We start from the raw sequence: 12,971 nt of genomic DNA, 5'->3' as shown, positions 1-12,971 counted from the left end.
GAGCTTAGGACTACAAATATGGTAAAGAACCGACCTAAGAATCTCTATGGCGAATGGAGAATGAATGGCCAACATAGGTGTTTGTAAGACAGTGACATTCCACGAGGCGGTTGATGACGTTGGTGTACGTTCAATGAATGACCTCCCCTTTTATAGTGGGATGATCCAAAATCCTAATACTATCCTAATTGGGCTCCTGGGCCTCACAAATCCTCGACCCAAATAGTTGGTCGCCTAAAGAAAGCCTCGCCTAGTTGTCCTGTAGTCCTGCCCATTCCACTTATATATCAATGCTTATAAAAATGGGATTGAATTGAATAAAATCAATAAAAAAACTATTTATACCATTTAAAATTAGAAGACGCTTCTTCCTTCAATATGGGTTATAACAAGAACTCTCTTGTGTTTAGACCCGTAATAAGATCCTAGGCGCAGGGACATAACAGTTGCGCAAAAGAAATTTTTGAATTAAAACTAAAGTGGTAGACATTTTAAGAGACCATGAGGGAAGGTTTGTAGTTGGATATTCTGTTAAGCGAGGTCCTTGTGGATTCTTCATGCAAAGTTGAGGGGTATCTATCATGGCATTAAAATTGCTTTGGCTAGAGGCTTCACTAGGATAATAGTGGAATTGGATTCCCAGTTTGCTATTAGTATGCTGGACAAAGGTTACTTAGACTCAAATGCTTGTGCCTCTTGTTAAAGAGATTAAAGGCTTGCTTGGAAAATGCTCTCTTTCGCATTAGAAACACATTTTTAGATAAGCTAATACAGTGACTGACTCGTTTGCAAAAAAAGGGCTCTCCTTGCTCATGAATATGAGGATTTATGATGGTCTTCCTTCTTTTTGTATTGTTCCTTATATGTTTGATACTTATAATACTCTCTATTCAAGAGTGTAGTTTGAGTTTAGGAATAAAAAAAAAAGACATTGTTAGCAGCTCTTATTTGTTAGGGGATGAAAAATGGCAAACAATCCATAACTTCTTTTTGTGGCTTCCATCGATAGTGATCCAGTAAAATCAAATTTTCCATGAAATACCCCTATATGATAGCTCAAGTGGTAGAAGCTGAAGGACATATCGGTTGGGCAAGGGGACATCCAGGGATCAATTCCTGGCGGGTGTAATTTATCTTTCTATGTACCAATTTTTTTTTTCCCCATGAAATGGTGCTCTTCAGAAAGTATGTACCAATCGAGCTGCTTTCACAAAAGCATCTACTACTTCTTATTCTTCCACTACGGTAGCTAAAAGACATCTTATTGCGTTTTGACACGTGTCCTTCTCTTTTAACTTTTTTTTTTCTCCAACCAGAACGTGAAAAACGACGTCGTGTTGTTCACTTCTGCACTGTTTCTCCCCATCTTTAATCGCGTGATTCTTCTCCATTTCTACCCACTCCACCGTACCATTCATCTTGATTTCTCTTCAACAGCTCATAGTTTCCCATCTACTGTCGTCATCTCGCGTCTCTGCTTCCTTCAATTGCATCATCGCCGACGCTCGCCGTTCCGTGTTCAAGGAGATTTCGCTCGCCAGAAATGGAGGAACCAACCAGATTTCGACAAGCTCCCTTCATCACTGTTGTTTGATCATCCTCCTTTCTTAATTCCAGGTCTGAATGCATTCCCAAGGAGCAAATCACGGATGCACAGTCCTTTGGTTAGTAAGCAGTCTAAATCGCCTTTATTGTTACTGATTTTCTTTGATTTTTTGTACTTTTTATTCATCTTTATCTGTATCCACTTGATTTTTCCACTAAATTTGTACATTTGATTTCTCTATAAATACTCCCTGTGTATGATTTGGATATCCTCTGTCAATTCGATGTGGTCATGTAGAAATGGTTCAGTGTTGTTCAGGGAGGAAGAGATTCAGATATATAAAATTGTGGAAAGGGTCCAACTTAAGGTCTGGTTATGGATGAAATCAAATGACAGATTGTTTTGTGCCTCTTTCTTTGATTGTCTTAACTTAACTGTCTTTGCTAACAGGTTTTCGGGTTTTAAAATTGGGGAAAACTCCTTCAAAGTCCATGCCTAAAGGTAAGCTATGTTTTGCCTCTTATTGTTATATTTTAAATTTGGATCAGTTTATTTTGAAATATACACTGACAAATTATTTTACTCTCCTCTGTCAAATTTAGTACCTTTTGGCATGAACGTTTTCAGAATGATTGCTTGCTCAAGTTGCTATACCATGTGATGTTGCATATTTAGATCATGTTGTCTTCATAGCAAGGTGTTTTCTTTCATCAAGGGTAAGTCTCTTTTTTTAATCTACTTAAGTTTCATTTTCAATTTTGTGTTTCTATTACATCACATCTGTTTGTACTTTACTTTATTCTACCAAGGATCATTTGGAATAATTCTCTTATTCTCACTTTTTTCTGCCCTATGTTTGTGATTGAAGGAAGGTTGAAGAAAGATCTAGGTGAAATCCATATTCAGTCCCAGTAATAGAGAAGAATGGTTGAATTTTCCTCCCCAACCTTCTCATGCAGGTATCCTCGCACTTCATGGAATTTTGCTGCAATTTTCTCTGTTTAGATCATCTATTTCCTTTAATTCTGCATCCTTGCACAATTTGTAACTATGCATTGTTGTTAATATATGAATACTTTATTTGGACTTTGCTAAACCAAGGAATTTTGCTTGATTATGCTTATCGTGATTCCAGTCTTTCAGGTTTTAGATGAAATTTTTGTTGTAAATTTATATTTAGTAGCCCTTGCTTAAGTAGTTATATATGTTATAGAAATTTGAGCAGTAACAATATTTACGGATGATTATCTTTTTGTTCAAAGCTTAATTGAGTGTAGTATATGTCAGATTTGTAAAATGTGTTATGTGTGTACTTTTACTTTGTGACAGTTTATGCGGTGACTTAGATGAATATGATAATTGTTGTAGGGTTATGGAGCGCAGTCCGCTGAAGAGAAGCAGAGGCTTTTGAAGTTGATGAGAAATCTCAATTTCAATGGGGAATCTGGTTCAGAGACATATACGCCCACCACCCGAACTTTAGGTGGAGTGGCTGCATCAGATGGGCTTTACTCTCCGGAGTTCAGAGGGGATTTTGGAGCTGGGCTTTTGGATCTTCATGCTATGGATGTTACAGAGCTTTTGTCTGAGGTATGTGTATGATTCATTATATCATAGAAGGCTATGGTCTAAGAAATTACTATGCATCATACCAGTGACTTTTAATTTGTCTTTCCTGAAACTACTATGCATCATACCAGTGACTATTACTTTATTTTTTTCTCTTTTAGAATGTTAACTCCACTTGCCTTATTACTTTATTAGTTTATCTGGTTTAAGGAGATATGATAAAAAGGTTAAAGAAATTATAAGGATATATGCTCCTCTGTGATTGTTACAATGCCTTTCTACTGAGTTTCTTGATTGGCTATTTTTTTGTTTATTTTTTAATTTTCTTTTCTCTTTCGCTAAGAAGGTGGTTTAAGGCAGCAAAGCTTCACTTTTTACGTCTTTTTTGTTCTTTGTTTATGTAGCTGTGTGTCAAGTTTTTCACTTTGTGGCTAACCTTTCCCAATAACTTATACTGATGATTTAAACTGATTGATTATTTATGTTGTCTTAGGACTTGGGAGCAAAGCTCCAACTGTGGAAGTAAGGTAAAAGAATTTGACTATCGAGTCTGATTCCTATGTTGGTAGCAGAGCTTTGCCAACCCTACCAAATTCTGCATTGGACATTGTAGAAATACTTCTTGGTGCCTATGGGATTAGTACTGCTAAGAGAGCAACGCTCATAATTCTTAAGAATGTCTCTAGCATTGTTAAACCCGGAAGGTACTACAAACAAGTTCTTATCCATAGAGTGGTCAGAATTGAACAATCTTTAGAATGGTTTTTTATAGGTTATTTGACTTTTCTATACAGCTCTTCATTTTATAACCCTTATAGGTTGTTCTGTGTTGTCTTGAAAATTTAGTTAAGGGTTTAGGCAAGAATTAGTTAATGCTTTGAGACTCAATCAGTTTACATATAAAAACTTAGATGGATATTGCTTCTTTAGAGGGTGTTCAAATTCCATAATCCAATGCCTTTAAAGACAATTTTATTGAAAAAGAAATCAATGAACCAATGACCCTTCTAACACTTGGTGGAGGCAATTAGTGAGATTTATAGGAAGTTTACAACTAAATGCATTGTTTCGAAGTAATTTGTTGCTTTCTATCTTTGTCATGCTTTTTTTTTTCATTGTCTGTATGAGTTTGTTTTGATAAAGTTTTGTACACAAATTTATGCTTGGCTTTGTACCACTACAGCAGAGCCTCATATCTACCATTTTCTCAATAAGCCCTTGAATGAGGAATCTTTGTCAATTGAGAAGTGGAAAGAATCAAAGAAGTGAGTTTTTCTATCATAAAAGAATGCAAGAAGGGAGGAATTGAATGTCAATTTCTTCTCAAGTGTTTCCTTTCCCTCTTTGCTGGGTTAATTTCAATTGCTTTATTCTTCCGTGTGCAGGTTGAGATGAAAGGGCTAGACCACTGGATGGATGTTGAAGCCTTGAACAATAAACAAAAACAAGAAATTGGTAAAGAAACTAGCGAAAAAGTACTATCCTTTTTAGCTTCTGAAGTTGTTACCAAGCAGATTCCTCGTGAGCTTTGATAATCTCTATTTCTCTATTTGATGGAACTAAAATATGATCAGTGTATCATGGGATCGATAGCGTGAGTTCTCATTAAAAAAGACTGGTTCTGCGAAGAGATTTTGGCCATGTTACCATTATAGTTTTAATTGTAGGTAAATTGTTTATTAAATTGTTTGTGTGACCAAGTGCAGGGTGATAATCTCACTCTGCAAGGGACTTTGAAGAATGACATTATACATATGCTACTCCTTAACGTTGATAACTTTTATGATTATATTTTGATTATTTTCCTTGAATTGGCTTGATCATTATTTAATTCCCCTTAGAATTATGACATTAAGATTTGAATAATTACATTATATCAGATTTTAGGTAACCTGGTTATGGGTTCCTTTCTATTTTGCTCAACTCTGTGAAGACAAGGGTCTCACCTTCATAGGGCCTGCAGTATCTGCCATCAGAGATATGGGTGACAAGAGGAACCTACCAGTACCAGCATCATTATCTTTGTGTTGTGCCTTTAAGCAGCTTAGTTAAGTACTTAGTGTTAGAATAATAGGCATTTATCCTATAAGCTTATTTATAAGTTGAAATAATAAAATACATATGCTGCCTTAGTTTTGTTCCCTAAAGAATTATCTTATAATTATGTATGGTGTTCCAAATCTTTAGACTTGATGAATTGTTCTTATCTAATAAACAGGTGTGGGATGCCCTCAAGGTTCTTGATGCTGCTGATATTGATAAACCAGAGGCTTCATTGGGCTTGGAGCATTTGGTGTCGGGTTTTTAATTGGTTGGGGGTCTGTTTTGTATGTCCTGGTAGTCCAGTTGATCATCTTATGTCCTTTGCTGGTTTGTTTCTGTCGGTCAACAAGGATGGTATTTTATCAATATGGCTGGTAGTAGTTTGGCACATTTTGGTGGGAAGGAATGAAGCAGTTCTCAGAGAAGGGGTTTTTCTGCTGAGTGCATTTTTGACTTGGTCAAGTTAAAAGTGTGGGAATGGTTGAGAGCCAGAAGCTGCCACTTCACACGTGCTACCTATGAATTGATTGAACAAATCCTCTGCCTACTCGATTATTAGATGGAAGGAATTCTTAAGTTTGTTGGTTCTGTTAATTTTTACTGATACACTTGCAATACTTTGGCTCTCAGTCAAATTATTGAATCTCTTTTTGTAAAGGTTTGGGGTAGCCTTTTACCCCCTTGAATGTATCATTGCAAATTAAAAAAAAAAACACATCTTTGTTGCTCAAGCTGGATAATGGTTTGGTTCCCAGCTTTTAGTGCCTCATTGTACGAAGCTATGAATATTTGCCTTTGACTTGCTAGGTGTGGATATTATGAGAAAACAAAAAAGACAAACAAGATGGAATTTGAGGATTGGATCCCTTTTGTGTGCTGCTTAATTGGATGTTATGATTCACGAGATGTAGTTTGGCTGTTGTCTCCTCTGTATGTTATGTTAGATATGTTAATCTATCTATTAAATATGGAGTGGTAAAGAAACATATGATATTCATTATTTTCCTTAATGAGAAGAGGTAGTGAAGTTCATTGCCTCAAGTATGTGAATTCAATTTTTGAATGGCAGTCACATAATAGAGGGTGGAACTACTCTAATTTATTATCAGTTTAATAATTCCAATATGCTTCATAGATGATAGAATCAGTGTTTCTTTGGTATTAAAATTAATGATGAGCCCTTCATGTCATATCAATGCACTGCTAAATCAACACACAAAATGTACAGTAAACTCATTTTAGTATTTTAAGATGAGACGAATAAGCAAGTACAACTGCCGTTCACATCTAAAGATAGTAGAAAAAACAACTAAGTAAAAAAATGTGACTGAAAAAGATCCATTTACTGTTCAACAAATTAATTTTTAGATTTTAACAATATAAAAACAGAAATATTTATTTAATAGAAATTCTTATGAAAAATTAGTTGTAAAAGACAGTTATTTAATAAATATAAAGAATGTTTTTGTTTTAATTTTTTCAATCCCCTAAAATATCTCATCTAATCAGTTTTGAAGAGTATTTTTAATTTTTTTAAATTCAAAATTATAGATGATAATAATCTAATCCTTCTTTGTATAAATTATTATCACATCTTTTACCGTAAAGATTGCGCCAAAGAACAAGTTGACAGGGTAAGGAAAACATTGGAGAAGTTGGAAGACTTTGGCGGGCGATTCATAATGCGTATCTAGAATATCTATGTTCTAGGACATAAAATATGAATAATTAAGATCAAGATATATCTAATATAATAACTTTTAGGTTGTATACCTATTTTTTTCTTCCTGGGATTGTAGTTTAATTGGTCATAGCACCGCCCTGTCAAGGCGGAAGGGTCAAATACAGTTAACATTTGAAACTTATCTATTAATATATATAAGAAAGATAAAACATTTAAACATAAACATAAGATAATAACGACATATAAGTGTTTGACTAATTAAAATTGTATGACTTATTAAATACATCATTGTATTATTCTATATATATATAAATTTCTCAATAAAAGTGGAGTTCGTGTCCCCGTAAGATAGCTCAAGTGGTAGGAGTTAAGGACATATGTGTTGGGTAGGGGGAGATCTAGGGATCGCTTCCTTGCGGGTACAATTTATCTTTCGGATTTAAAAAAAAAAGTGAAGTTCGTAAAAAATTATCCGTGCATCGCACGGACAAACAGGTATAATACTAGTATATCTCATTAATATTGAAAATATTTGGTTGCACGGAATTAAAATCCCAAGCTGCAAAGTTATCAAAAGAAAAAAATCCCAAGCTGCACGGAATTACTCGGTCTTGTACGGAATTTGATGGAGAAATGTGTCTATTTCACATTTGGATCTTGAATTGAAGCATTTCTTGCTTGCAAGATTTGAATCTTAATTTGAAGAAATTATTGGGCGTCAAATGTTCTTCTGGAAATCAGATCTTGAGCACCTCTAATCTTTGCACAATGATTGTAGTTGAATGCTCTGAATGCAGTTATGAAACCTACAACGGAGCATAGTGAGAAACGACAGGGTTGTAACTACAAAAGACATTGGGTGAGATGGGTAGCTCACCAAGTGAGCTAAGAGAAATGAAGGGTATTGAAGGGTGAAGGGTCAGGGTTCAAATCCTGATGAAGGAACTAATTTACTAACAATTAACAACTAACATTTGCCTATAAAAAAAAAACTACAAAAGACATTATAACTCTCAAGTCGGCTTCCCGATGTGAGAGACTCAAAGTCTAAAAAGAACTCAAAATTAGCAAAATGAGTAATGGTTGTGTTTAGGAATGACCAAATTTGTATTTATAGCGGTGGAGTGCTGAATATTTGAGGCTTATTATTGTTTGAGTTGTCAATTTGACTAACCAAAATGTAGCTAAGATGTTGTGGCCAAGATAAATGGCCGACCACTTTTGGCCAAGCAAAACTCTTTTGACCGAGTAGACCATTTTTGGTCGAGATGCTAGGGTCTAACAAATCAATTAATTTTGTGTGGAATGGGAAGAAAAGACAAAGAAACTACAAGGCAAAACAGGAGCTGGTGGTGAATCCAACTTTGTCAACGGACACTGCAACTCTTCCCCCAAGCCCGACAAGGCATTTCGCTGGCTCGTTAGCATCACAAGTCACTTCCCAGTCACGTGCAAGGAGGTGCAAGTCGAACAGAGCATTGTCATACACATGGTAGTTATACTTCTTCCGCTTTAGAACACCCACCAAATCAAGCCAATCCATGCCACACAACCCGTCAAAAATTCCTCCTCCACGCCAACAAAAGACCCATCCGAAAAGCCTGAATTCTGAGCAAGAAGAGCATCACCCCCATGCGTTCCAGCATAGAAACCACCAAACCCAGCACCAATATAGTTAATTGATTTGATTTGATTTTTTAAAATAATTAATATAATTAATAGGTTGATGATCGTACAGGTATCAATAATTTACAAGGTTTTTGTTATATCAAAAACACGATGCTGGTGACAGAATTTACATACTAGTCATTGAACATTGTTCTGTATTTTGCGCTTCACAACGCCCAAATTATGCCCATGACAATAACACGATATTATTTGCATTCTACTCACATAACATAGTCCATTGGTACAAATAGCCTTACCTCCGCTTGACAATACCCAAACTACATACAGATGATTCTTGATGAAGAAAGTTACTTTTAGGTGCTTCAGCAAAACCCATATTAAGCTGCATCATGACATCACTAGCATCATTTCCTTGGTTGGACAAGGTTGCCTTTGTTGAATCCTTAAGGTCTTCATCAAAACTCATTAAATCCTTTAACTGGTCATGATACTTGCTTGACTTTGCTATCTCACCACTATTACAGGCATCTAAATCAAGCAAAGATACAGATTCCAAATGTGGCCTAGGAGTTGGAGAAAGTATATTGATGCTAAACATTAGATGAAGATGAGAGATAGTCAGTCTCCAAAGTGTAGTCAGGACAGTGTAAATGGAGGACAAATTGCAGCTAGCAATTGCGCTTTTGATGCCGAAGAAGAGTTTCCGTACTAGATTCCCCAGACTGGTTAGGCAATGCTTCCATGTCGCGGTGAAATGGTAAGGGCTGGAACCTTCCTGTCTACACAATTCAGTTAGAAAAGGTGTAAGCAAACCCTTTGCCATATAAAATCTTCATAACAAGTTGAAAAGAACTTACATGAGGGATGATATAAGGGCGGACTGCGATCCCAATTACTAAGCCTAGTAAACATGAAAGTCCTAATCCTAGAGTCCATGTCATAACTGCACCAAGCCCTGGAACAAAATAGATAATTATCATCATAACTGAATCATAGTTCAAGAGTAGATAGTAGATACAAGGCAATGGAATATTAATAAAATGTTCATGCATCCACGATGGATTAAGAGGAACTCACGCCAAAAACTAAAGTAGAGATGAAATCCAATGACAAAAATAGTTCAAATTTCAATAGCTGACATTAGTCATTTTCAAGAATCATGGTTAACAAGAAAATGAATAAACAAAAAGAAGTTCAAAAGAAGTTAATCGTTAAGGGAGTTTGAAATTAGGTCTGGAAAGGGAGAAAATCATTCTCTTGAATTCATGTTTCATAAGTCAAGGAGTACAACGGAAACAGCAAAAATACCAGTGTTACAGAACAGGGACAAAGACAAGTTTCAGTCAAGATTGTTTTTAAAATTGTGCAAAATAAAAATGAAGTAAAGCTGCCGAGCTAACTTGTTTGCCCAAACTCAGGAAGAAAAACCTGATAGGAACCGAATTTATTACAGAATATTTATGGAAGTACTGGTGTTCGAGAGCCAGTTCTCTCCTACAAATTCTGGAATTTTGAGAGTCCAGTCTCTCCCTAAGACAACCACCCAATTTCTGAATGTCTAAACTAACAGCCACAACTCCTATTTATAACTAGAAATTTAATAACCACCCCTAGGAAGTTTTGATAGAACATAACTAACATAAACTGATGTAAATAACTAACCCAATAACTACCCCAACAAATAATCAAATAATAACTTTCTAACTGCTACTGTTCACGAGCACTGTTCATGCGCACTGTTCATCCTATCAAAACCCGAGTTCAAAAGTGATCATGAATGATGTATGGCAACCAAAAATATTTATTTGTATATCTCGTTTAATGAAATAACTTATGAGTGATGGTCATAAAAGACTGACGAGCGATGAGGGATGAGTTACATCTATAGTTTATAAATAAATAGAAGTTTTCGTAATATCAATATGATAAAAATTAGCTAAATTAAGTATAGCATAAAGTTGAACGGTTTGCCTTTGCTATGTTCATGAATCCTGCATTTCTACAAATATCCAAGCATCCAAGCGTCATAGGCTTGGTTTGCTCTTTATAATGCTTTCAAAGCAAAAGATGGAGGGTGTCATAGAAGAAATCATAACCACTCAATAAATGTCTGTGAATTTACTCTTATACTCTTAAATTACATAAAAATGTGAAAAACAAAAGTCAAAACTATAAAATTACCCAAATTCTAAAATCTCACCAGACTTGGAACCAAGTGTGCAATCCTGCTCATTCAGATTAATCTGATAGACTAATTGATGCATATGATCTGACACCAGTAAAGCACACAAGCCAGGGATGAAAGACAGCTCAAAATCATTTGAAAGTGATGCATTATTTGCAGGTCCATCCTGTCTGCTTGACTTTTCTGAGAACCCACCAGCAATTGTAGTTACACCTAGTCAGGGACCATAACAGATAAAATTAAGGAATGTTATCATTTGCTATAACAGCACAACACAGCCACCTGAAGTTATTACAAAATTCACAATCACCATCAACCTTAACCACACATTTAAGAACAATTACTAAAATCATGTTTATTCTAAATTATGCCAAAACTGATTGTGACATAAGTTATTCTAATTTGGATGCAAACAACACATACAGCATACCATTTGCAGTGATTTTCCTAATTGCTTGATTGGACCTATCAGCAACATACATATTCCCCCTCAGATCAAAGGCAAAACTTCTGGGCTTATCAAATTGAGCTAAACCCACATCACCATCAGAATACCCAGGAGACCCATTTCCAGAAAACTTGGTGAAAACACTTTCTGCAACAGAGAAACCAAAAATAATCACAAAACCAACAAAAAGATTGAAACTCTGATGACAAGACGAGAAAAAGATGAAACCTTGGGATATGGGGAACTGCACGGTGTAGAAAGCGCTGTTGACGGAATCGAGAACGATGAGATCGGAGGAACCGGGTCGCTGGAGGACGGAATAGGGGTTGATGTGATGCTTGTGGCCGTCGAGCACGGTGGTGACGGTGTAACCGTCTTCGGGAATGACAACTTTGCCGTGAACTGAAAAACGAGAAAAATGAAACCAAAATAGAGATGAAAAAATGCAAGCAGTTAACGATCGATGATTACCATTTCCGATGTGGAAGAAAAAGAGGAAGAGTGGAAACATAAGGAAAGTAGAAGAAGAAGATGAAGGATAAGCCATCTATGCTCCAACGCTTCAAGCAAGAGTGACTACTGTTCAGTGTTTTGGACTCCTTGTAGTCTTGTACCCATGGACAGTGAGGAATATTCTGATTTATTCATTAGGCATTAACCCTTTAAAATTTAAATAGACTACGTACATGGAGGATAGATAAGACTAATTAACAGAAAATAAAATCTGAACTTCCTCCTAATAATGTACAAAACAGATAAATAAAACTACTTTCTATTAGCCTCTTCACCCCACTATCTACTAACAACCCCCTACAGATTAGGAAAATACAAAAAAATATCTAACAATCCATCCCAATAAACAAGTAAATAAATAAAGAGAGGAGAAGATTGAAACAATAGAGAGAAATACTATTATGGGATGCTTAACTATGTGCAACATCCCTTATATTTAAGTATACACATGGATTTGGCGTATAGATTTTTCATCTAATCCTAGCTCCTGACTCTGATGGACATCCAATTTTTTATGACACTCCCCCTTGAATGCTCAATTCTTAAGAATATGTTGCGTTAAAACCTTACTAAGAAAAAACCAGTAGGTAACATGGTACTGACCAGAAAAAAAAAAAAAAACTGATCATTTCGGAAATACCAAAGTCCAGTTCAAGAAGAAAGCTTTTAGCTTGAAGACAGGTCCCATTGTTTAGTTCAAAGGCTTTGATTGTCTAATATGAACATTAGCATGAAGACCAGCTCAAAGTGCAAACTTTCATGATCAGCTCGAAACGCAGGCTCAAAGGATAATCTCGAAATGCCAATGGTCATGACCATTTTGAAATGCATTCCTATGAGGTTGATCCGAATTGAAGTTCCAAGGTCAATCAAGATTCAAGACAATTCGTTTATTCGTTTATTCTTTATTTTTTTTTGAACATGTATTGGATTGAGTTATATGTTGATGGCTATGATTGGAAAGCTTGCTAGAAATTGATTTATAAAGCATGATCAAGCATGTTTAAAAGTTTTGAAAACCCTAGATCTAAAGCATGCTACGGCCGAACCCTAATTTTTTAGGGTTTAGGCAATTTTTCTTATCCTTTGATTTATTTGTTTGAGTTGATGTATGTTGCTGATATTTTACTACCTGGTACATGAAAAACATGATTATTTGATGTGCTATGAAGGTTGGCTGAAACCCTATTACTCTCTAGGGTTTGGGCATTGATTTGGCTACATGTGAGAGTTGTTTGGATAATTACTATCTTTGTGGGGAACGGGGCGAAACCCTAAACCTCTTGAGAACTACTATGCATGAAGACTGTAAGACCCAGGTAAGATTAAACGTTTAATTAATTAGTTATTTATC

The 12,971-nt window shown here is 35.7% G+C and overlaps 1 protein-coding gene and 1 long non-coding RNA gene across 17 annotated transcripts; one reads left to right on the top strand and one right to left on the bottom strand.

Annotated features, from left to right (window-relative positions):
* The first annotated feature begins 1,340 nt into the window (after positions 1 to 1,340).
* On the top strand, positions 1,341 to 5,889 carry LOC130710774 (uncharacterized). Of its 15 annotated transcripts, none has more exons than XR_009010474.1 (8): positions 1,341 to 1,664; positions 1,865 to 1,913; positions 1,997 to 2,047; positions 2,149 to 2,262; positions 2,415 to 2,505; positions 2,915 to 3,136; positions 3,609 to 4,380; positions 4,501 to 5,889. It is a non-coding gene; the product is annotated as an uncharacterized LOC130710774 (long non-coding RNA). The 15 variants fall into 15 exon arrangements; XR_009010473.1 differs by having other exon boundaries at positions 1,855 to 1,913; XR_009010470.1 differs by having other exon boundaries at positions 1,844 to 1,913.
* Positions 5,890 to 8,587: 2,698 nt separating this feature from the next.
* On the bottom strand, positions 8,588 to 11,767 carry LOC130714618 (uncharacterized). Of its 2 annotated transcripts, none has more exons than XM_057564528.1 (6): positions 11,576 to 11,767; positions 11,333 to 11,506; positions 11,087 to 11,251; positions 10,672 to 10,869; positions 9,329 to 9,426; positions 8,588 to 9,246 (listed from the first exon to the last, which is right to left on the bottom strand). In XM_057564528.1, the coding sequence occupies exons 1-6, from the start codon at positions 11,649 to 11,651 to the stop codon at positions 8,764 to 8,766; spliced, it is 1,194 nt and encodes a 397-aa protein (XP_057420511.1). In that variant the 5' UTR covers positions 11,652 to 11,767; the 3' UTR covers positions 8,588 to 8,763. The 2 variants fall into 2 exon arrangements, with proteins under 2 accessions (XP_057420511.1, XP_057420512.1); XM_057564529.1 differs by having other exon boundaries at positions 8,588 to 9,250; positions 11,576 to 11,766.
* Positions 11,768 to 12,971: the final 1,204 nt, after the last annotated feature.

Source organism: Lotus japonicus, chromosome 4, assembly GCF_012489685.1.
Source record: "Lotus japonicus ecotype B-129 chromosome 4, LjGifu_v1.2".
Taxonomy (NCBI): domain Eukaryota; kingdom Viridiplantae; phylum Streptophyta; class Magnoliopsida; order Fabales; family Fabaceae; genus Lotus; species Lotus japonicus.
The sequence above is the reverse complement of the archived record's forward strand: the minus strand, read 5'-3'. Positions and strand labels throughout refer to the sequence as shown.

What these genes read in the sequence shown, in the direction of transcription:
- LOC130714618 (XM_057564528.1), bottom strand. Translation starts at nt 11,651, where the DNA reads ATGGCTTATCCTTCATCTTCTTCTTCTACTTTCCTTATGTTTCCACTC. An exon ending in GCAGTTCCCCATATCCCAAG is followed by an intron (nt 11,252 to 11,332) that starts GTTTCATCTTTT and finishes TCTCTGTTGCAG; the next exon opens with AAAGTGTTTTCACCAAGTTT. An exon ending in TAGGAAAATCACTGCAAATG is followed by an intron (nt 10,870 to 11,086) that starts GTATGCTGTATG and finishes GTCCCTGACTAG; the next exon opens with GTGTAACTACAATTGCTGGT.